The 20,651-nt window shown below is 50.1% G+C and overlaps 1 protein-coding gene across 2 annotated transcripts; it reads left to right on the top strand.

Annotated features, from left to right (window-relative positions):
- The first annotated feature begins 502 nt into the window (after positions 1-502).
- HMGCL (3-hydroxy-3-methylglutaryl-CoA lyase) lies at positions 503-20,135 on the top strand. Of its 2 annotated transcripts, none has more exons than XM_069578990.1 (9): positions 503-900; positions 4,654-4,737; positions 6,802-6,909; positions 7,606-7,701; positions 9,684-9,832; positions 12,844-12,907; positions 16,882-17,070; positions 18,364-18,489; positions 19,464-20,135. In XM_069578990.1, the coding sequence occupies exons 1-9, from the start codon at positions 841-843 to the stop codon at positions 19,563-19,565; spliced, it is 978 nt and encodes a 325-aa protein (XP_069435091.1). In that variant the 5' UTR covers positions 503-840; the 3' UTR covers positions 19,566-20,135. The 2 variants fall into 2 exon arrangements, with proteins under 2 accessions (XP_069435091.1, XP_069435093.1); XM_069578992.1 differs by having other exon boundaries at positions 801-941; positions 4,511-4,737.
- The last annotated feature ends 516 nt before the right edge of the window (positions 20,136-20,651 follow it).

The following is a 20,651-nucleotide window of genomic DNA, read 5'->3' on the forward strand; positions in this document are numbered from 1 at the left end:
AGGAAGACCTCTTCTCTCTGCCTGCTCTCTAGGCATTCTGGCCTTCTTTTCATCTTTCTAAAACAATGTTTTCAAACATTTCTAATTGCAGCGTACAGTAAGAAATGTATTTTACAGTGCAACCCAGTTTGTTTTGTAATAACAAACAGAAGCTTTGTAAAGCATTACTTAGCTTTCCTGCTTATACAAGGGACTCTGATTTCTGTTTCTTTTTAAAAGTACCCCCTAAGTTGATATTATTTTGAAAAACACCGCTCTTAACGCATTCAATTTCTTTGCCTCGGGGCCTTTGCATACACTGCACTCTATCTGAAAAGCTTTTCCTGTATCCTCTTTACCTGGGTAAAGTTTACTTATTCTTCAAGGTATGTTATCAAAGGATGCTTCTCTCTCCGGAGTCGACCGCCTGCATTTAAGTCCTTAAGACGGTGATGAATGAGTTAATACATGCAAATAACTCAGAACAGCGCATGGCAAAATAGCAGTGCTTGGTCTCATTATTGCAGAAGGTAATTCTACAGCTGTTCGTGTGATTGTTCACATCTGTCTTTCCACACCTCCCAGATTACAAACACTCAGTAAGTCCGAGACTGTGGTGAATTTTTGTTCATCTTTATAGAGTCCTCACTTGCCCGTCGCACACAAAAGGCGCTCAGAAACGAGGGCTAAGGAAACTGCCGAGAAGGAACAGAAACGTCGACACGCTGGGGGCGGGGCCAGCGCACGGCGTCACCACGGCGCTCCAGACGCCCCGCCCCATGGGCGGGGTCATGCCCCCACCTAGCCGTCAGTGGTCACGTGGGACTCCGCTGAAGCGGCCGCGGTGGAAGTTGGGCGGAGATGGCGACAGTGAGGAAGGCGCTTCCGCGGAGGCTGGTGGGCTTGGCGACCCTCCGGGCTGTAAGTGCCCCGTCACTCCCAGGGCCAGTCTTGAAGGCACAGTGAGGGTCAGGGTCTAGGACATGGCCCCTAGCGGCTGCTCCCGGAGAGGCAGAGCCTAGGACTTCCCTGGTGGTTCAGCGGGTTAAAACTCTGCGCTGCCAAGTGCAGGGTGCAGGGGTTCGATCCCTGGTGGGGCAACTAAGATCCCACGGGCAGTTCTGCGCAACCAAATGATTTTTTAAAAAATGAATACCATTTCTCTGAGAGGCGAAGCCGGACAGCTCTTTAGGCCAGAGTTGGGAGGTCTTTGAAGTCTTGGACACCACTCTCTGACTTGCCCAGATCCCTTGAGAGGCATGGGAAACTGCCCCTCAGAGATGCGGAGCGACTCTCCCGGGTCGTGGAGACTTGGAACGCCATCCTAGGCGTCCTGCTTCCCTGGCTAGGGCTCTTCTGGCTGACCCTGGCATCTTTCTATCATAGAGCTTCAGACTTCAAGTTCCTCCTTAATGAAAGTCATGAATGCTCAAGAATACTCTGCCAATTCGAGTGGAAAAAGCCAGGCCACCCGCCTCTGTCCGTCTCCATTTCTAGGTCTTGCTGCGTTTGGGGACACTTGGTCCCAGCTAGCTCTTGGTCCCAGCTAGCTGAGCAGGACTTGGATCGCGTGTTGCTGGATGTGATTCCCCTGGAGTTGTACTTTGGGCCAGTTCGATCCTGATGTTCCGCCTTCTCTCCCATGCTCAATGAGTGGAGGGAAAGTGTAGGAGACCTAACTGGGTAAAGAGTTGATTACATTGTGTTGGTTAGAGCTCAAGCTGTGATGCCCCAGCGGTTCTGAAGCTACTTTTTAGGCTGAGTGACAGATCTCTAAATTCCAGTCATATTGACCTTTAACATGGAAAAAAAAAAAAATCCTCAGGGTTGGTTTGGAGGTTCAGGAAAATGGAACTAAAGCATTTGACATTTTTCTAGCTCTTAGTAAGTGCTAGGTCAGTTGTTGCCTTAGAGTTTAGAAGGAGTTAAAACTGTGTAGTGGTAAAAATTACATTGTCTTGGCAGTGGGGAAGTGGGTAGGGGGCTCTCAGAAAGCCACTTCAGTGTCTACTAGACCACCCTCCCCCACCAGATCATTGCAAATAAATCCATGGAGTCCAACTTGAAAAGATAAGAAAATTAAATGAGATGGTGAATGTCAGTGTTTGAAAAAATCCTATGGTAATGAGATGGTAGTGGTAGGCATTCCATGGGGTTACTGGCATAGATTTAATATCAGAACCAGTGCAAACTTCCTCACTTCCTAGCTGTGTGATTTGGGGTCTTTCTGAGGTCATTTCTTCCCCTATGGGAGGAGTTGGGAGAGTGATATATGATAGTCCCTCATCATATTGAAGCGATTTAGCAGCAGCAGCAGCATCATATAGGGACTAAATGAAGTGCTGGTGGCTGTAAGGTGCTGATGGCTATGGCACTGGACTTTAGTCAGTATTAGCTGTTGATATAGGTACCATAGTTCAGGAGGCTGTGGCTCAGGATTTGTGTGGTTAGAGGGGATTATTTCTATGCAGAACTGCACAAAGGGAATTAACTAGGTGTTTAACCCAGACAACCCAGGGTAGCTCAAACTGTAAAGGATGTGCCTGCAATGCGGGAGACCTGGGTTTGGTCCCTGGGCTGGGAAGATCCCCTGAAGAGCAACCCACTCCGCTATTCTTGCCTGGAGAACTCCATGGACAGAGGAGCCTGGTGGGCTACAGTCCATGGGGTCGCAAAGAGTCAGACAAAACTGAGCAACTAGCACTTAACCCCGGCAAGAGAAAACTGGGGGGACCAGAGGGTGGCAGAGATAATGTGGCCTAGGGGTTAAGAGCATGACTCTAGAATACACACTCTAGATCCACACTGCTGGGTTCAGATATGGGCTCAGTGACTAGCTAACCATGTGACCTTGGGAAAATTACTTAATTTTCTTGAACTTCATATCTCTCATAGTAAAATGGGGACTTTAATAGTTCCTACCTAATAAGGTGTTGAGAGGATCATATGGGTTAATATGTAAAAGGCTCTTTCACGTGTCTAGAAATTAGTAGATGCTTCATAAATGTGAATTGTTTTGTTGTTAGTATATGAAGAGTTGTTATGAAGAAGTGTGTTATAGAATCAAGTTGATTCTGTTTTCATAAAAGGAACTTGAAGCAAACTTAACATTCTTTCAACAACATTTACCAGTTATTTATTGAGTCCCTGTTAGGTCTCAGGGCCTCAGGGAAATATAACAATTAATAAAACAGAGTTCCTGCCTCTTGGAGCTTATGTTCCAGTGGGATCCTTTTAGGGTAATGTACCAGCAGAGGCTGAACATCCCTACTGGAGGGAGATTCAGCTTGCAGGGACCTTCCAGCCTAGCCTGTTGACTTCATGAAATTCAGTGGCTCCTCAGCCTCTAGGAAGCTTTGTTGGCTAAAACCAAGGCCAGTTTGGGCAAGTTAAGTTCAGGCTGATTGATAGCCAGGAATATTTCCTTCCTTAAGGGTTTCGGGAATGGGGATCCTTAGCAGATTGATAGGGTCTTCCCTCATAGCTCAGTCAGTAAAGAATCTGCCTGTCAGGCAGGAGACCCGGCTTCAATTCCTGGGTCAGGAAGATCCTCTAGACAAGGAAATGGCAACCCACTCCAGTACTCTTGCCTGAAGAATCCCATGGACTGAGAAGCCAGGCGAGCTGCAGTCCGTGGGCTCGCAAGAATTCGGACACAACTTAGCAACTAAGCCACCGCCACCAAGTAGATTGCCAGTACCCCTGCCCCTTGCCCTACTGCAGTGTTTATCCAGATTAAATCTGGTGAAATGAAATTAATTTAAATAGTAATAAGTAGTACTAAGAACAACAGAGGAAAGGGAGAAAATAACCTCATATTACTTGGTGGTGAGGAGGGGAAGATTTTCTATAGGAGACTATATATAGGGCAGACTTTATACAGAGGAGACTCCAGGTCGTTTTTTTAATATCTTCAAATGCTGAAGGTTTCATCTCTCAGACTTACTCCCCTTGTCACCACCCACCCTGTGGTCATAACAGAGCAGAGCCTCTTCCATCCCTGCCACCCCACAAAGTCCAAGACTACTCCTCTCCACACTTAGTAATTGTGCTCCTCTGGGGCAGCTATGCCCCAGGTGTGTAAGCTAAGTCACTTCAGTCGTGGCCGACTCTGTGCGACCCTGTGGACTGTAGCTCACCAGGCTCCTCTGTCCATGGGATTCTCCAGGCAAGAATACCGGAGTGGGTTGCCATTTCCTTCTCGAGCAGATTCTCCTGACCTAGGGATCGAACCCACGTCTTTTAGGTCTCCTGCATTGGCAGGGTTCTTTACGACTGAGAGGGTTCAGCACCACCTGGGAAGGTTCAAGTCAAACTGGGCTTTAGGAGAAATCAGACAGTTCTGTTTGGGGACTTCTAAGTTTGAGAGGTACAAATAGGTTCGTTTAAAGAACAGTCTAAATGCCCAGTTGTCAGGTGGTTGGAAATGAGTCTGGACTTCAGGGGAGTTGGAAATGGTCCATACTGCAAGCATGAATCTCTTACTCTGTCCCTAAGTGAAATATTCTTTTTGTTCTTGATTCTGAAACAGAGCAAATATGGATTAAAGTGTGAGAAATATTGCTTCTAGCCTCAGTATTAGTGAGAGGATAGATACATTCTTTCCGATTTGCCCCCCTGGAGAATTGTGACACTCTCATCCTGTTACTTTTTGTTTCCTCTTTTAAACCAAAGGTCAGCACCTCACCTGTGGGTACCTTCCCAAAGCGAGTGAAAATTGTGGAAGTTGCTCCACGAGACGGACTACAAAATGAAAAGGTAAACGTGGAAATCGACCAAAAGCGTTTTTACAGGTACTGAGCACTCCATGTCGTGGGTGCAGAGCTGTGCCTGACTTTGGGCCCGTCTGGGAGGCCAGGCAGGCGCCTGTGACAGTTCAGCCCCAAGTGTTGTGACCCTGGGTCCATCTCAAGGCCCTGGGGAGCGGGGGTGGATGGTAAGAGCTGCAGGAGTGCAGAGGAAAGGTGAGGGCGTGCCTGATCCAGCAACGACACATCAGGGGATTTGGCCAAAGGAAGTTATGAAGGTCACATGCCATGATTTAGCTTGGGGGTGCCCCTTACAACCCTGGTGTAACAGCAGGACAGTTGCAAAGAACCAACATGTTCAGTATGAGGAAAATTAGGTCAAATACATTAATGACTTGAGAAAATGGAATACTGTGAAGCTGTTAATGATATAGGAGTATATTAAGTGATGTAAGCAGATTATACAATACTGTATATATATATAATTACATACATATGTATATATTAATATACATTTATATATAAACAAAAAAGTTTGTATATGTGTGGAAGTATCTTCCGAGAAGAGGCTCTTAGAACAGTGCTGTGTGATAGAACTTTCTGTGAATATGGAAATGTAGTAGATTTGAGCTGTCCCATACAGTAGCCACTTGATACATGTGGCTGTTAAGCACTTGAATTGTGGCTTGTATGGCTGGGGAATTGAATTTTTAAAATGTAGTTTCAGTTAGTTCAAATTTAAATAACCACATATGGCTCATGTCATAGATCTAAAAAGTTACCTACCAGGGTATTAAGAGTGTTATCTCTGGCAGGTGTTAGGGTGGTTTTCTTTTGTTTGGGGCGTATTTTTCTGAAATAATCATGGTCAATTATTTTTTAAATTTAAAAAAAAAAACTTAAAATTTTAAAGCATGCTTGCTGCTGCTGCTGAGTCTTCAGTCATGTCTGACTCTGTGCGACCGCATAGACGGCAGCCCTCTAAGCGCCCCCGTCCCTGGGATTCTCCAGGCGAGAACACTGGAGTAGGTTGCCATTTCCTTCTCCAATGCATGAAAGTGAAAAGTGAAAGCGAAGTCGCTCAGTCGTGTCCAACTCTTAGTGACCCCATCGACTACAGCCTACCAGGCTCCTCTGTCCATGGGATTTTCCAGGCAAGAGTACTGGAGCATGCTTAGGCTACCTTTAATAATAAATGTTGGTTGTAAAAGTCAGTTGTAAGCTCTCTCAGGGCATGATTTTGTCTGTTCTGCTCACCACTATATCTGTAGCTCCCAGCACATTCCTTGGAGCAGGGTGAGCTCTCAAAAGTTACTTGTGGAATGAATTAAATTAAAACAGCGGGAGAGAAATTGGGGGTGGAAGGGGCTGGTGAGAAGGACTTGGGAGTTTCAGGATTTTGGACCCAATCTTGTAAGGACTAGGCAGCCAGGGGAAGCTGTTAAGCAGGAGAGTGAGATAATAGAGACTGTGTTTTAGAAGGATTCCTGTGTGGGATGAATTGGTAGAGGAAGACCATGGCGTAATATACATGGGATGATAGTAGACTTGGAAATAAGAATCCACAGAGTCTGGTGAGCAGCTAGACAGGGCGTGGGAGGGAAAGAAAGAAGTAGTGAGTGGAGCGTGTGAGGGTGAGACCCTGGGCCGCCTGAGACGGAAGGAGGAAGGTGTGGCCCGTTGGAGGCCGTGTCTCACAGGATCCAGCGAGTTAGTCATCTCTGCCCTTTCAGGCCATGGCTCACTGGTCTCAGTCAGTTTTTGATGGGGTCATAAAGTAACAAAGCTTTAGTTTAAAAGCCCGTATGACGGGCAAATACTGTTTCCAATGTAAGTATTAACTCCTTTTCAAGTGAGAAACTGCTTCCACTACAAAATGCAGTCTGTAGAACTGGAAGACAAGCCTGTACTGCACCTGTTGGCAGGATTACACGTGAATTCAGGTTGGTGTCTGACAGTTGAGACAGTGAAGCGGGTGCTGTAGAAAAAGCTTTGAACTAACTGCATTCTGAGACCATTTCATGACTGACTTGGCCAGCCTATCTTTTCCTGGTGTTTTCTGTCTGCATTACAGAATATTGTACCTACTCCAGTGAAAATCAAGCTAATAGACATGCTTTCCGAAGCAGGACTCCCTGTGGTAGAAGCCACCAGCTTCGTGTCTCCCAAATGGGTTCCCCAGGTGAGCCCCAGCCTGCAGGCATATCTCAGATGCATTGGAAGTAAGTGGAGGTCAGGAATGTAGGTTTCCAGGTCTCCGCTTTTGTGAGCTCTCGGTGCTTCATAGTAACATGTGCAGCAAAGGAGGGGGACTTGGGAGGAAGACTTGGTCTTGGCTGTGCCCCGCCTTGCCTGGTGAGGCCTTCCCCTCCCCAGGTTCAAGGTGATGTCTCTGGCTCTAGAAGTCTAGACTCTCTAGACCTGTCTAGAGATGTGGCTTCTGTGTTTGTCGAAAGGGGAAGCTGGACAAGTCCTGCGTCACAGAGACAGTCAAATGGGAAGAAAGATCCTGGTCCAGCTGAGTGTTAGGTGACAGAGAGCTGAGCCCATGGTTGGGCTCAGAGCACGTTCTCAACCAATGGCTAGAAGTATCACTGGTGTTGGTGTTGCTCATGTAGAGTCGACAGTGTTAGCCATGTGTAGAAACTGGGGTTCTAAAAAAAAAAAAAAGAAACTGGGGTTCTCACCCATGCCAGGGAGCCTTCTGGCTCATCAGCCGTCAAACAAGTAGTGAAAGCCTTGGGGAGACTCAGCTCTGCAAAAGGCCTCTTTTCTCCAAGGGTCCTGGAGAACAGAGATTTTGTGCTGAAAAGGCTTTCTCTGCCCGAGCTCTCTGCTGCCTTGGTGGTGAGTTGGCAATGTCTCCTTTGGCTCCCAGATGGCTGACCATGCTGAAGTCTTGAAAGGCATCCAGAAATTTCCTGGCGTCAACTACCCAGTCCTGACCCCAAACTTCAAAGGCTTCCAGGCAGCGGTAAGAGACTCATTTTTGGTTGGGGAGTGCCCCTGAAATGAGATGGATGGCATGGGCCCCTGTCTTGTCCCTGGGCCTCAGTCTCTGTTCCAGGATTCTGTCTGAGCGACTTGTCTCCAGTGGAGGTGGGCATCATCAGACTGACCCGGGGGGGTCCTGGCCCCCACCACTCTCAGCTCTCTGATTTGACAAGTGGCGTAAACCTCTTTGAGCCTCAGGTTCTTCCCATGAAATAAGGTTAATGGTAGTACCTACCATTGTGAGGTTTTCAGAGGACAGGATGCACATAAATTACTTAGTAAGAGCCTGGTAGAAGGTGAGTGCTTAATAAATGTTCACTCTTGTTCCTGTCGTCGATCTCCTCTTTAGAGGTAAGCAAGCTGTCCACAAATTTAGAGGTAGTTGCTAGTATCTAACTTTTTTATCATTTCAGATGAGAATTTCTTTGGAGATGTTGATTCTGAATTTAGGCCAAAAGGGACTTCGGGGTGGTGCTGGCAGCAGCAGTGTGGGTCCTTGGGGGAAGGCCAGGACTTCTTTGTTTTGGGATATGATTCACTGTATTAATTGCCTACGGCTGCCATTACACAATACCAAACACTCGGTGAAAGAGGTGAAGGAGAACAGAAACGCTCTCTCTCCCAGTCGGCAGGCTGGAAGTTCGCACAGGGTGGCAGCAGGCCTTTGGAGGGCCCTGAGAGGGCGTCTCTCCCTGCCTCTCGGCCAGTTTCCGGCGATGATTAGCAGTCCTCAGTGTCCTCAGCCTGTGGGCGCATCACTTCCGTGTCCGCCTCTACCTTTGCCGGCCTTTCCTCTATCTTCACACGAGCGCCTTCTTATTATGGAGTAGAGACCAATATGACCTCATCTTAACTCTACATCTGTCTACAGTGATCCTACTATCAAACAGATCACATTCTGAGGTTCTGGGGGTTGTTGTTGTTGTTCAGTCACCCAGTCCGTGTCCAACTCTTTGTGACCCCATGGACTACAGCACACCAGGCCTCCCTGTCCCTCACCATCTCCTGAAGTTTGTCCAAGTTCATGTCCATTGCATCAGTGATGCCGTCCAGCTGTCTCATCCTCTGACGCCCTCTTTTCCTTCTGCCCTCAGTCTTTCCCAGCATCAGGGACTTTTCCAGTGAGTCCGCTGTTCACATCAAATGACTAAAATCCTGGAGCTTCAGCTTCTGCATCAGTCCTTCCAGTGAATATTCAGGGTTGATCTCCCTTAAGATTGATTGGTTTGATCTCCTTGCTGTCCAAGGGACTTTCAGGAGTCTTTTCCAGCATCACGGTTTGAAGGCATCAATTCTTTGGCACTCTGCCTTCTTTACAGTCCAGCTCTCACAACTGTACATGACCACTGGGAAGACCATAGCCTTGACTCTATGGACCTCTGTTGGCAGAATAATGTCTCTGCTTTTGAACATACTGTCTAGGTCCGTCATAGCTTTCCTGCCAAGAAGCAATCGTCTTCTGACTTCATAGCGGCAGTCACCATCCGCAGTGACTTCAGAGCCCAAGAAGAGGAAATCCGTCTGCTTCCACCTTTTCCCCTTCTATTTGCCATGCAGTAATGGGGCTGGATGCCATGATCTTTTTTTTTTTAATTTAGTTTTAGGCCGGCTCTTTCACTCTCCTTCATGCTCATCAAGAGGCTCTAGTTTCTTTTGCTTTCTCCCATTAGAGTGGTATCATCCGCAGATCTGAGGTTACTGATGTTTCTCCCGCCTATCTTAAGACTTTAAGCATGACCTTCCTCACATGGGAGATGAGTGCAGTTGTCCAGTGGTTAACACATTCTTTTAATACTACCCTTTGTGGGAATTGAGTTGAGGATTGACCTTTTCCAGGATAGTACTGGGGGTTAGAGGGACACAATTCAACTTATAGTAGTACTCATACGTCATGAAATTCACTCTGGGTGGGTATTCCATCAAAAGAAAACTGCTGAAAGGAATTCACCTGGCTGTTGGCAGGTTGCTGCCGGAGCCAAGGAAGTGGCCATCTTTGGAGCCGCCTCTGAACTCTTCACCAAGAAGAACATCAACTGCTCCATAGATGAGAGTTTGCAGCGGTTTGACGAAATCTTGAAGGCAGCTCGGGCAGCCGGTATCTCTGTGCGGGGGTGAGTCTGGCCACGCTCGTGCTGCCTCTCCTTTCCTCAGAGCATTCTGGAACAGGGCCAGCCTCTGACTTCCCGCAGCCTCCTTCACAGGCTCCTTATCCTGGGTGCAGGGAGCCAGAGCTCCACACCCAGAGGTCTTTTCCCAAGTAAATGGGGTCAGAAGAAATCCTGGCAAGTGCTTTCTCCAAACCTGATTTTTGGATCTTTTCACCCCGCGAATCTAGCAGGACAGGGTCCTGAACAGGGCTGGTGGAGGTCAGTGGAACCCTGGCTCCACCACTAGCTCGTCACACATCCCTGAGGAATCCCCTCGGCCTCTGAGGTGTCTCCAGCATCGCATCTTTAGTGGCAGTAGTGCCAGGCGTTGTCCACGTATTATCTGATGGTAGCCTCTCAGTTGCCCAGCATGGAGGGCACTCTCCCCACTTCCAGATGACGAAACTGAGGCTCCAGGAGGATGAAGAGTCTGCTGTAAGGTCACAACCAACTGCAGCCAGAATGCGCGTCTGAGCACATCACTGCCTGGTTGAAAGTGTCAGTGCTCGTCAGCTCCAGACTTTAGCGGGTTCACAAGCCCCTGCGCAGTTCAGCCCCTGCCACTCTCTGCAGCTCACGTCTCCCCTCCGGCCCCGTTTCCTCTGCACACTGCATTCAGCCAGTGGGATCTTCTTTCCGTTTGTCACACGGGCCAGTTCTCTCCTGCCCCTGGGCCTTTGCACCTGCTTTCCGTAGACTCAGACCACCCTTCCTTCTACATCCTACTTGCTAGGGCTCACTCCTGCTCACCTTCAGGTCCTCTCCTGGTGCCAGTTTCTCCAAGAAGCTTGCTTCTCTTCCCTCAGGTGGAGTTGGTGCCCCTCCTCTGGGCTCCCAGAGTCCCCTGGACATCCTCTGACATAGCACTTACCGCTTGTTACATTCTCCGCTGCCTCCCGCCTCCCACTAGACTCTGTGCTCTGTGAAGGCAGAGCCCACATCTCCGTCGGTCCCTGGCGTGTACTGTTTCCCAGCTCTGGGCCTAGCACATAGTAGGTGCTCAAAAACCAATGGGCGGATGGATGGATGGGAAAGCAAGGACGTGTCAGGTCTGCCTGACTCCCAAGTCTGTGCTCTTTCCTCAGCGTTTCTTTTAGCTTTTCCATGCTCAGCAGTGATTGGAGAGTGAGGAGAATGAAGATGGCAAAATACACTGAGTTGTTTGAGTCTGAAATTATTTATCCAGCAAACGTTTATTCTGCCTCTTAATATGCAGCATCATTTGTTAGACTCTAAAAGATTTTAATGGAGCCTCTGCCTCAGTGTGATGAGTGGGCTCAGAAGCCATCTACACTCAAGATCCAGACTCCTCACCATAGCTCAACAAGACCCCATGATCAGGATGGTGGCCTCCTCTCCAACCCCCTGTTGTACCTCTTTGCCCCTTGCTCCCCACACCTGTTTTTCTGTCCTTTGTTGTATGTTTTGAACACACGTTACACACGTTAGTCCTCAGTCGTGTCTGACTCTTTGTGACCCCATGGACTGTGGCCCACCAGGCTCCTCTGTCCATGGACTTCTCCAGGCAAGAATACTGGAGTGGGTTGCCGTTTCGAAGAATTGATGCTTTTGAACTGTGGTGTTGGAGAAGACTCTTGAGAGTCCCTTGGACTGCAGGGAGATCCAACCAGTCCATTCTGAAGGAGATCAGCCCTGGGATTTCTTTGGAGGGGATGATGCTGAAGCTGAAACTCCAGTACTTTGGCCACCTCATGCGAAGAGTTGACTCATTGGAAAAGACTCTGATGCTGGGAGGGATTGGGGGCAGGAGGAGAAAGGGACGACCGAGGATGAGATGGCTGGATGGCATCACTGATTCGATGGACATGAGTCTGAGTGAACTCCGGGAGATGGTGAGGAACAGGGAGGCCTGGCGTGCTGTGATTGATAGGGTCGCAAAGAGTCGGACATGACTGAGCAACTGGACTGAACTGAACTGAACTCTTAAATTGGACTTCCCTGGTGGCTCAGTGGTAAAGAATCCGCCTGCCAGTGCAGGAGCTGCAGGTTCAGTCTCTGGGTCAGGAAGATCCCCCGGAGAAGGAAATGACCACCCACTCCAGTATTCTTGCCTGGAGAATCCCAAGGACAGAGGAACCTGGCGGGCTACAGTCCATGGGGTCGCAAAGTGTCAGACACAACTGAGCGACTAGACAACTCTTGCACCTTGGGGCCTCTGCACTGGTCCTTTGCCTGGAACGTGGCTCTCCCCCAGCTCCAGTGTCGCATCCTCACAAGGCCTTCCTGCGCCATCCTAGCTGCGGCCAGCCTCCTCTGGGTGCTCCTGCCACACTTCCCTTGTCTCCTTCATGGCACATCACTTTCTGAGATTACCTCCTTCCCCTACTAAATCTGATTTATCATCTGTCTCCCTAACTTGAAACCTTAAGCTCCGTGGCGGTAGGGACCTGCTCGGCCTTGCTCACTGCACTTCTCCAGTGCCTGGCGCACCGTGGGAGCTCAGTAAACCTCAGTCGGATAAATGAGTGTACACGCCCCCGGCCGGAGCCGCTGACCCCTCGGGCCTCAGGCCGGCCCAGCTTTCTTGTGCCCGCTTCGGTTTCATACACCCTTGGTCCTCTCCTGAGGGGAGCCCCACCTGGGCCCACGTTCTGCTCTCCTTACCCCACGGGGTCAGCTGGCTGCTTGTGGAGCCTCTCTAGCTCCTCCTCCATGGCTGGTCTCTGGTTGCCTCTTCTGAGACCCGGGCATCATCGGCCTCCTCACCCACAGGCCTGTTGGCTTCTTCCCTTCCCTGCGTGGCGCTGCACTGCCCACTCCTGGCGCTGAGCGGCACTGCCATCGTCTGGCTCACCATCATGGACTTAGCCTTTGCCCTGGGCCCTGGGCCTCCTGCCCAGCCTCAGGTTTGGGTGGGGCTAACCAGGGCGATGTGTCAAACAGCCAGCCTGCCCCAGCCCTGTTGGCCAGAGAGCCCAGGCGCACTGACACCATTCCTCCCTGTTTTCCCACAGGTACGTCTCCTGTGTGCTTGGATGTCCCTACGAAGGGAAGATCTCCCCGGCTAAAGTCGCTGAGGTCTGTTTGTGTGTGTGTTCGGCAGGGGAGGGGCGGGTTCACGAGGCTTGGCTTCCATGCCGGCCCCTGAGTGTGCAGGTTCCTCTCACCACCCTTTCCTGATGGGTCACTGATTTCATTTGTTCACTCAGCTCCTTCCTTAAGACCCTCTGAGAACACAGCCCTGCACTCATCCCAGTGAGGGGCCACTCCTAGCCTGGCAGGGAGTCTCTGAAGCCCCTGCCCTCTACCCCAGAGCGGAATCCTCTGACTCAGTTCCCAGTCTGGTCAGTGAAAGGTGATGACCAAGGTGAGGATCCTCTGCAGAGGGCTTCTTGTGCTTGGGGAGACATCCTGGAATGCAAAGTCAAGTGGGTGGGCCTTAGGAAGCATCACTACGAACAAAGCTAGTGGAGGTGATGGCATTCCAGTGGAGCTATTTCAAATCCTGAAAGATGATGCTGTGAAAGTGCTGCACTCAATATGCCAGCAAATTTGGAAAACTCAGCAGTGGCCACAGGACTGGAAAAGGTCAGTTTTCATTCCAATCCCAAAGAAAGGCAATGCCAAAGAATGCTCAAACTACTGCATGCCGAGGTCCAGCCTCAGCCGAGTCCAGGGATATCCTCAGGATGGACAACGTCGGTGAATGAAGAAAGATAGATAAAGAGATAACACGGGGTGACCAAGCTTCTTCGAGCGAGGCCCATTACTTTATTTTTCTCGGGGCTTTTATACCCTGAGTTATATATACAGCAAGGTGAAAAATGCAGAGTCAACTCAACATTCCATCAGTAATAATTTTATCAATATCAGGTTCCTTCCTGCAAAAGTCTTATTTTCTGTACATCATCTTCTATTCTGGAAGCCTGTTGATATACCATGACCTCCTTTTGATAAAGGTTGGTCAGCCAGAACACCAGAACAATGATTTTCCCTTAAAGTGTTTCTTCTTAAATTCTTAGCCTGGGTCACTCTTAAAGTACAGAGTTACGTTTTTATGGAGCAAAGATTCAGCAGGTTACAGCAAAGAAAGAACTTATTAACTCAAAGTCTAGTGTTGCTAATGCTAAGGCTATTACTTGCTTCTTCTGCATCCTGACTATATGTACTCCCAGGAACACAATGGATAAGGGATGTGAGAACTTGGCAGCAGGCATTGCATAGGCTCAGCAATGTTGCAAGAGACTGGATAAAGCTGCCAAGTAAGCTAGAATGCTAACAGAGGGTTTGAAACACTCCTTTCATGCCCAGGAGATTTAGAAACTAAAGCCCAATGTTAACTCTTTTGGTCAGGGACAGACCCCTGCTAATGTCAGAAGAGCTGGTGAAAGACATAAAATAATAAGACAGATTCTGGTTCGGGGGTAGATGCTCGAGCAAGTTCAGGCAGTCCCTTGAGTCCTGATCTCGCCTTTGCCTGTCAGGCCTCTTCCTCATGACCTTTGCCATGAGTGGGATTCTCCACGCTGGCTCCCGGCAACTGCACAATTGCAGTCATCTCACACACTAGCAAAGTAATGCTCAAAATTCTCTAAGCCAGGCTTCAACAGTAGATGAACTGTGAACTTCCAGATGTTCAAGCTGGTTTTAGAAAAGGCAGAGGAACCAGAGTTCAAATTGCCAACATCTGTTGGAACATTGAAAAAGTGAGAGAGTTCCAGAAAAACATCTACTTCTGTTTTATTGACTACGCCAAAGCTTTTGTGTAGATCACCACAAACTGTGGGAAATTCTTCAAGAGATGGGAATACTAGACCACCTGACCTTCCTCCTGAGAAATCTGTATGCAGGTCAAGAAGCAACAGTTATAACTGGACATAGAACAACAGATTGGTTCCAAATAGGGAAAGGAGTACATCAAGGCTGTATATTGACACCCTGCTTATTTAACTTAGATGCAGAGTACGTCATGCGAAATGTCGGGCTGGATGAAGCACAAGCTGGAATCAAGATTGCCAGGAAAAATATTAATAACCTCAGATATGCAGATGATAGCCACCCTTATGGCAGAAAGCTAAGATGAACTAAAGAGCCTCTTGATGAAAGTGAAAGAGGAGAGTGAAAAAGTTGGCTTAAAACTCAGCATTCAGAAAACTAAGATCATGGCATTCGGTCCCATCACTTCATGGCAAATAGATGGGGAAACAATGGAAACAGTGAGAGACTTTATTTTTGAGGGCTCTAAAATCACTGCAGATGTGGTGACTGCAGCCATGAAATTAAAAGATGCTTGCTCTTTGGAAGGAAAGTTATGACCAACCTAGACAGCGTATTAAAAAGCGGAGACATTACTTTGCCAACAAAAGTCCGTCTAGTCAAAGCTGTGGTTTTTCCAGTAGTCACGTATGGATATGACAGTTGGACTATAAAGAAAGCTGAGTGCCGAAAAATTGATGCTTTTGAATTATGGTGTTGGAGAAGACTCTTGAGAATCCCTTGGGCTGCAAGGAGATCCAGCCAGTCCATCCTAAAGGAAATCGGTCCTGAATATTCACTGGAAGGACTAATGTTGAAGCTGAAACTCCAGTACTTTGGCCATCTGATGCAAAGAACTGACTCAATGGAAAAGACCCTGCTGCTGGGAAAGATTGAAGGCAGGAGGAGAAGGGAATGACAGAGGATGAGTTGGATGCATCACCAACTTGATGGACATGAGTTTGAGCAAGCTCTGGGAGTTGGTGATGGACAGGGAAGCCTGGCATCTTGCAGTCCATGGGGGTCACAAAGAGTCAGGACACGACTGAGCAACTGAACTGAGAAGAACACAGGGCAGGAAATGAGTTCGAGCAGCCCAAGAGCTTGTGTCATATTGTCCTCGAAGCCACCCTGCAGGAAATTCCTTGGTTAGAACTCCATGCTCTCAATGCCACGGGCCCGGGGTTCGATCCCTGGTTGGGGAACTAAGATCCTGCATGCGGCACAGAGCGGCCAAAACAAAACAAACAGATCACCCTGCACATCTGGAGTTACTGTTCTTCCAATTTACAGTTATGGAAACTGACACTGACTGACTTGCCATGCAGGTCGCATACAGAGAAAGCAGGTCTCAGCCCCTGTCTGTTTGCCTCCAGCGCCCTCCTGCTCTTCCTGCCCACCAGGTGGCAGCCAGAAACGAGCAGTGGTTAACGGGAGCCACTGCTTCCTGAGAGAGGCCACTGCAGTCCAGACCTCAGCCTCCTGTTCCCCTAGTCCTCCCCAAAAGCTTGTCCTCGTTTTCCAGGAGCAGAGATTGAAGCTCAGGGAAGTGAGGTCCGCTGCTAAGGTTCCCCAGCCAGTGAGCAGCAGGACTGGGGCATTACTTCAACATCACATCACTCCGCCACCTGCCGCCTTTGCTGCATCCTCTCCCGCCCACCGGCTGCCACAGGCTGCTTGTCACTCTGCCTGCGTGGGCAGTGGAGGAGGGGGCCCATCATTTCCCTTATCCCGCAGACCATCGTTGAGTATTGAGTATCATTTCCGTCCTCGGCCCTGCCACATCCTTCCTCCCACTTCTCCCCAGAGCAGCGGAGGGCAGCATCTCCTCGTGGAGCAGATCCTGCTCTGGTTCTGCCATGATCTTAGCGGTTTATGGATGGGCTTCTGAATTTTTCATAGCCAGGCCCTTCTGTTAAAAATATAGAACTAGCACTTCAGACCCCTGACCTCACACATCTGCTTACCAAGGATAGAGCCACATGAAGAGAACAGTTCTCCTGATTCCCGCCCCAGGCCTGACGCCGTGGGTGAGGTGGTAAGGGAAGGAAGCTGCAGTCTGAGACCCTTGGAGGAAAGCTGCAGGGGTTAGAGCCCACGGCCTGTACCGATGACCAGCGCTGCTCCTCACATCTGTCTCCTGATGAGCAGAGTGAGGATTCAGTCCCACTCACAGAGTTGTAAGGAGTCTCTGGTCCAAGAGGAGCTTGGTGCCTTGGACATGGAGGTGTTCTGCGTAGGCCAAGGACCCTGGCTTGAGGAATCCGGGTCCTCCAGGAGCCTGCTTGTCTCCCCAGGTCTCCAAGAAGCTGTACTCCATGGGCTGCTACGAGATCTCCCTGGGGGACACCATCGGCGTGGGCACCCCTGGGGCCATGAAGGACATGCTGTCCGCTGTCCTGCATGAGGTACCAGTGACAGCCCTGGCCGTCCACTGCCATGACACCTATGGCCAGGCCCTGGCCAACACCTTGACGGCCCTGCAGGTAATCAGGGCGTGTCCTCGGATAAAGGCACACGTCCATTCTCTCAAAGGGCAGGGCGGTGGACAGCTGTGTTTCAGTTATTCTTTCAGCAAGCCTTCACTGTGTGCCCACACCTGTGTGCCAGGTCCCAGGCTGGCCACGGTGGACACAGACATGCCACCCTGCCCTGAAAGTGCCTGCATCTGTCTGTCAGGAGAGACAGTTAGGTGATAATCCTAACTCACTGTGACAATGTCATGGGGACTGAGGACGGTCCCCATCCCAGCTGGGGGTGGGGGTGGGCAGAGAGGATTCGCCAGAGAATGCCTCAGTGAGGCTTGAAGGACATGAAGCTGAGCAGTTGAAAAGGGGAACCGGAAAGGTGACCAGGCAGCCCTGCATTGTAAACAAGACTAAGGCGGGGTCGGGAGGACTGGGCTGCCCTGGCCCCACCACGGCATGCAGGGCTGTGAGTGCGCGTGCGTGCACCAGTGGCCAGGGCGGGGGTGGGGTGGGGTGGGGTGGGGGGAGCCTTTGATGCTCTTTGCCCAGACTGGACCAAGACCTCAGATTGAGTTTCTCTTGAGGTTAGCTTCTTGTGGGTTGGCCCAGAACAAGAGTCCCATGGCCCAAGAGTCCCTTAGAAAGTTCTGCATGTCTGACCACAGGCTGCCTTGCTGCAGGAAGTCTAGCGTAGTGTTTAGGTTAGTAGAGCAACCCTGGGCCGCCTTTTTTTTTTTTCACCCATTTTTCTCTCTCACGTTACCTCCTTGAGGCTCATGTCTGTAAGCCAAATGATTCTGAGACTTTATGGGTCTTATTTTCTCAGAGTTGAGGCTTAAAGAGAGAGAATGAAACAGTCATCTAGGAAAGTGGGAGCAACGAGAGAAGTGGGATCAATCCAGAGAAGCGACCTTGGGGTCAGAGGCCTGATGTGGGGTGCAGGAGGGGGTGGGAAACAGGAAAACAACAGGGGCCTGAAACCACAGCAGTTGGGAGGAGTTACTTTAGGTGAGCCATCAGGAAGGGCGTCTCTGAGGCGGAGGCTTTTAGGCTGAAGAGAAGTTGAGGAGCCAACCGTGAAAGGAAGGAGGAAAGATTCCTGGCAGCGCAAACAGTGTAGCAAAAAAGACTCACACTGTTTTAGGAACCAAAAAGAGGAACAGTTTCTTTCAGTGGGATTTTCATAAGCTGAAGGAATGAATAATTTGAGTGGAATTTCAGGCAGCCACTGAGAGGGAGGTTTACCAGGACCGGCTTGGTAGGCTCAGACCCCGCACAGCGACAGCCATGTTGCACCATTCTTGTTTTCAGATGGGAGTGAGTGTCGTGGACTCTTCCGTGGCAGGACTGGGAGGCTGTCCCTATGCGCAGGGGGCGTCGGGAAACCTGGCCACCGAGGACCTGGTCTACATGCTGGCTGGCCTGGGCATTCACACGGTAAGCCCGCCTGCCCCCTGGTGGTGACGGCCACGAACTGACCGGAGCTCTGCCTGAAGCCAGAGCTGCTGGGTTTGTTCCGGGTTTCTGTGGTGGTGGTGGTGCAGTTAAGAGGGGAAGGGTGTCAAGGGGCTAGGGCCTTTCTGTCACATGATTTGGGATAACAGTGTGGTCGATGGGGCTATGAGAAGGCCAGGCCCTTGGCGTGGGTTTGAGAGTTCCATCCGAGGCGGCACCAGGGTGCAAGGAAAGAGCCCTGGGAGGGGCAAGGCCCCTGCCTGAAATGAGTCAGTTCTCTCTGGACCTTTGTTTTCTCCTCTGGAAAAAAATGAGGGCAATAGAATTGCACGCCCTCCCCTCCCGCCCCCCGGGCTCTGCCAGAGTCAGTGAGGGCCCAAAGTGTGGGCTGGAAGCGCTGTAGCATCTGTGCTTTGAGATCAGACAGGCTGGGTTTAAAACCTAGTCCTGCCACTCACAGGCTGTGTGACCTGACAGATGACTTCAGCACTTTGGGCCTAAGAAGTGGGAATAAATAATAGCACTTATCTCATAGGATAAGAAAGAAAATGTAGCCCAGAGCTAAGGAAATAGTACACAGCAGTAAATAGAGGCTTTCGGTGTGGCCTTTTTAGTTGGTGTTTCTACCCCTGCCTCTCTGCCTCGTGACCCTTACTTCATACGCATTGTGGGCCCGGCGTGTGCTAGACCTTGGAGTACCGAACAGGACTACTAGCTCCCTTCCAGGGTGCGGCACCTCAAACCATGTCACACGCTGAGGGCAGTCAGAGGGGAACCCCACATGCCAGGAGGACACCACTTCACAGACAACCGGCGTCCCGCCATCAGAGGGACAAGAGTGTGATTGTCTTCACCTTCACTTTCTCAGCAGCAGGGTCTTCTGTCCAGTCGGATGTTTCCCTGGGTGTTGAGGGCAGGTTGTGACTTAACTGCATCCTCTGACTTGTTTCTCAAAGGGTGTGAACCTCCAGAAGCTCCTGGAAGCCGGGACCTTCATCTGTCAAGCCCTGAACAGAAGAACCAATTCCAAAGTGGCTCAGGCTACCTGTAAACTGTGAGCCACTTGGTCCCTGAGCCCTGGGGACTGTGTGGGAATAGGGACAGCTGTGGATGAATCATGGATGGGCACATGGAAATGGGAATGCAGTCAACCGGAGCAGGCACTTCACTGTCAGCTCTGCACATGGGTCTCTCCTGGAAGGAAGGAGGTGGACAGGAGCTGCCTGGCTTCAGGCCCTCCCTGCCTGACCTGAGTATGAGTGAGAGGTTTGGGCAGCTGGAGGTCTCCTTCCACCTGGACCCAAAGGCCCAGGAGTTGAAAGCCTGAGGGCTCTTGGGAACCCAACTCTGGCCTGGGTTGATCCTCAAGTCTCATTCTGGGTGAAACCTGCCAGCTGGCCACTCTCCACAGCTTGCTGCTGCCATATTCTTGAGAGCCGACGCTCTGACTTTGTAGGGCAAAGGGGCCTGGAGGAATTTTTCCCTCAGCTGGCAGAGGGCACTTGGTGAAAGGGTGAGGGTTGAGCAGCTGTGGTGGCCACCTGCCAACTCCAGCACCTCTGCAAAATCTCCACTTTGAACATGATTGTTGGAAACAGATTACGTAATTAAAGCTTTAATGACAACCATTCCAGTGTTCTCTTGTGTAAATGTGTGTATACATGGGGGGGTGGGGTGGGGAAGCATCTTTACATTTCCTCTGAGAGGAAAACGGAGGCTTCAGTTTATTAACCTCTGAATTTTCTCTCTCCTCCTGAGAATTGGGGAAGTTGGTGGTAATGACTTACTCAGCACTCCAGGGAACCCTGGAGAGGTTGTTTCTGAGGCTGTTGGCTCTGTGACCAGGACTGTTTGTGGCACAAGGTCCTCTGGGCCAGGGCAGGCATAGCTCTAGGCGCCCTGGGGACCAGGGGGCCAGTCAGCATCTCTGCTGGACTCCAGCAGGCCCAGGGCACTCCAGGCTGTGGGACACCCATGTGCATTTCTTCCTCTGCTCCGGTTTCCTCATTCAGTACGTGTGTATGTTAGTGGCTCAGTCGTGTCCAGCTTTGCAGCCCCACGGACTGCAGCCCACCAGGTTCCTCTGTCCATGAAAGAATACTGGAGTGGGCTGCCTTATCCTTTTCCAGGAGAATCTTCCCGGC

This window comes from Ovis canadensis, chromosome 2, assembly GCF_042477335.2.
Source record: "Ovis canadensis isolate MfBH-ARS-UI-01 breed Bighorn chromosome 2, ARS-UI_OviCan_v2, whole genome shotgun sequence".
NCBI classification, from domain to species: Eukaryota; Metazoa; Chordata; class Mammalia; order Artiodactyla; family Bovidae; genus Ovis; species Ovis canadensis.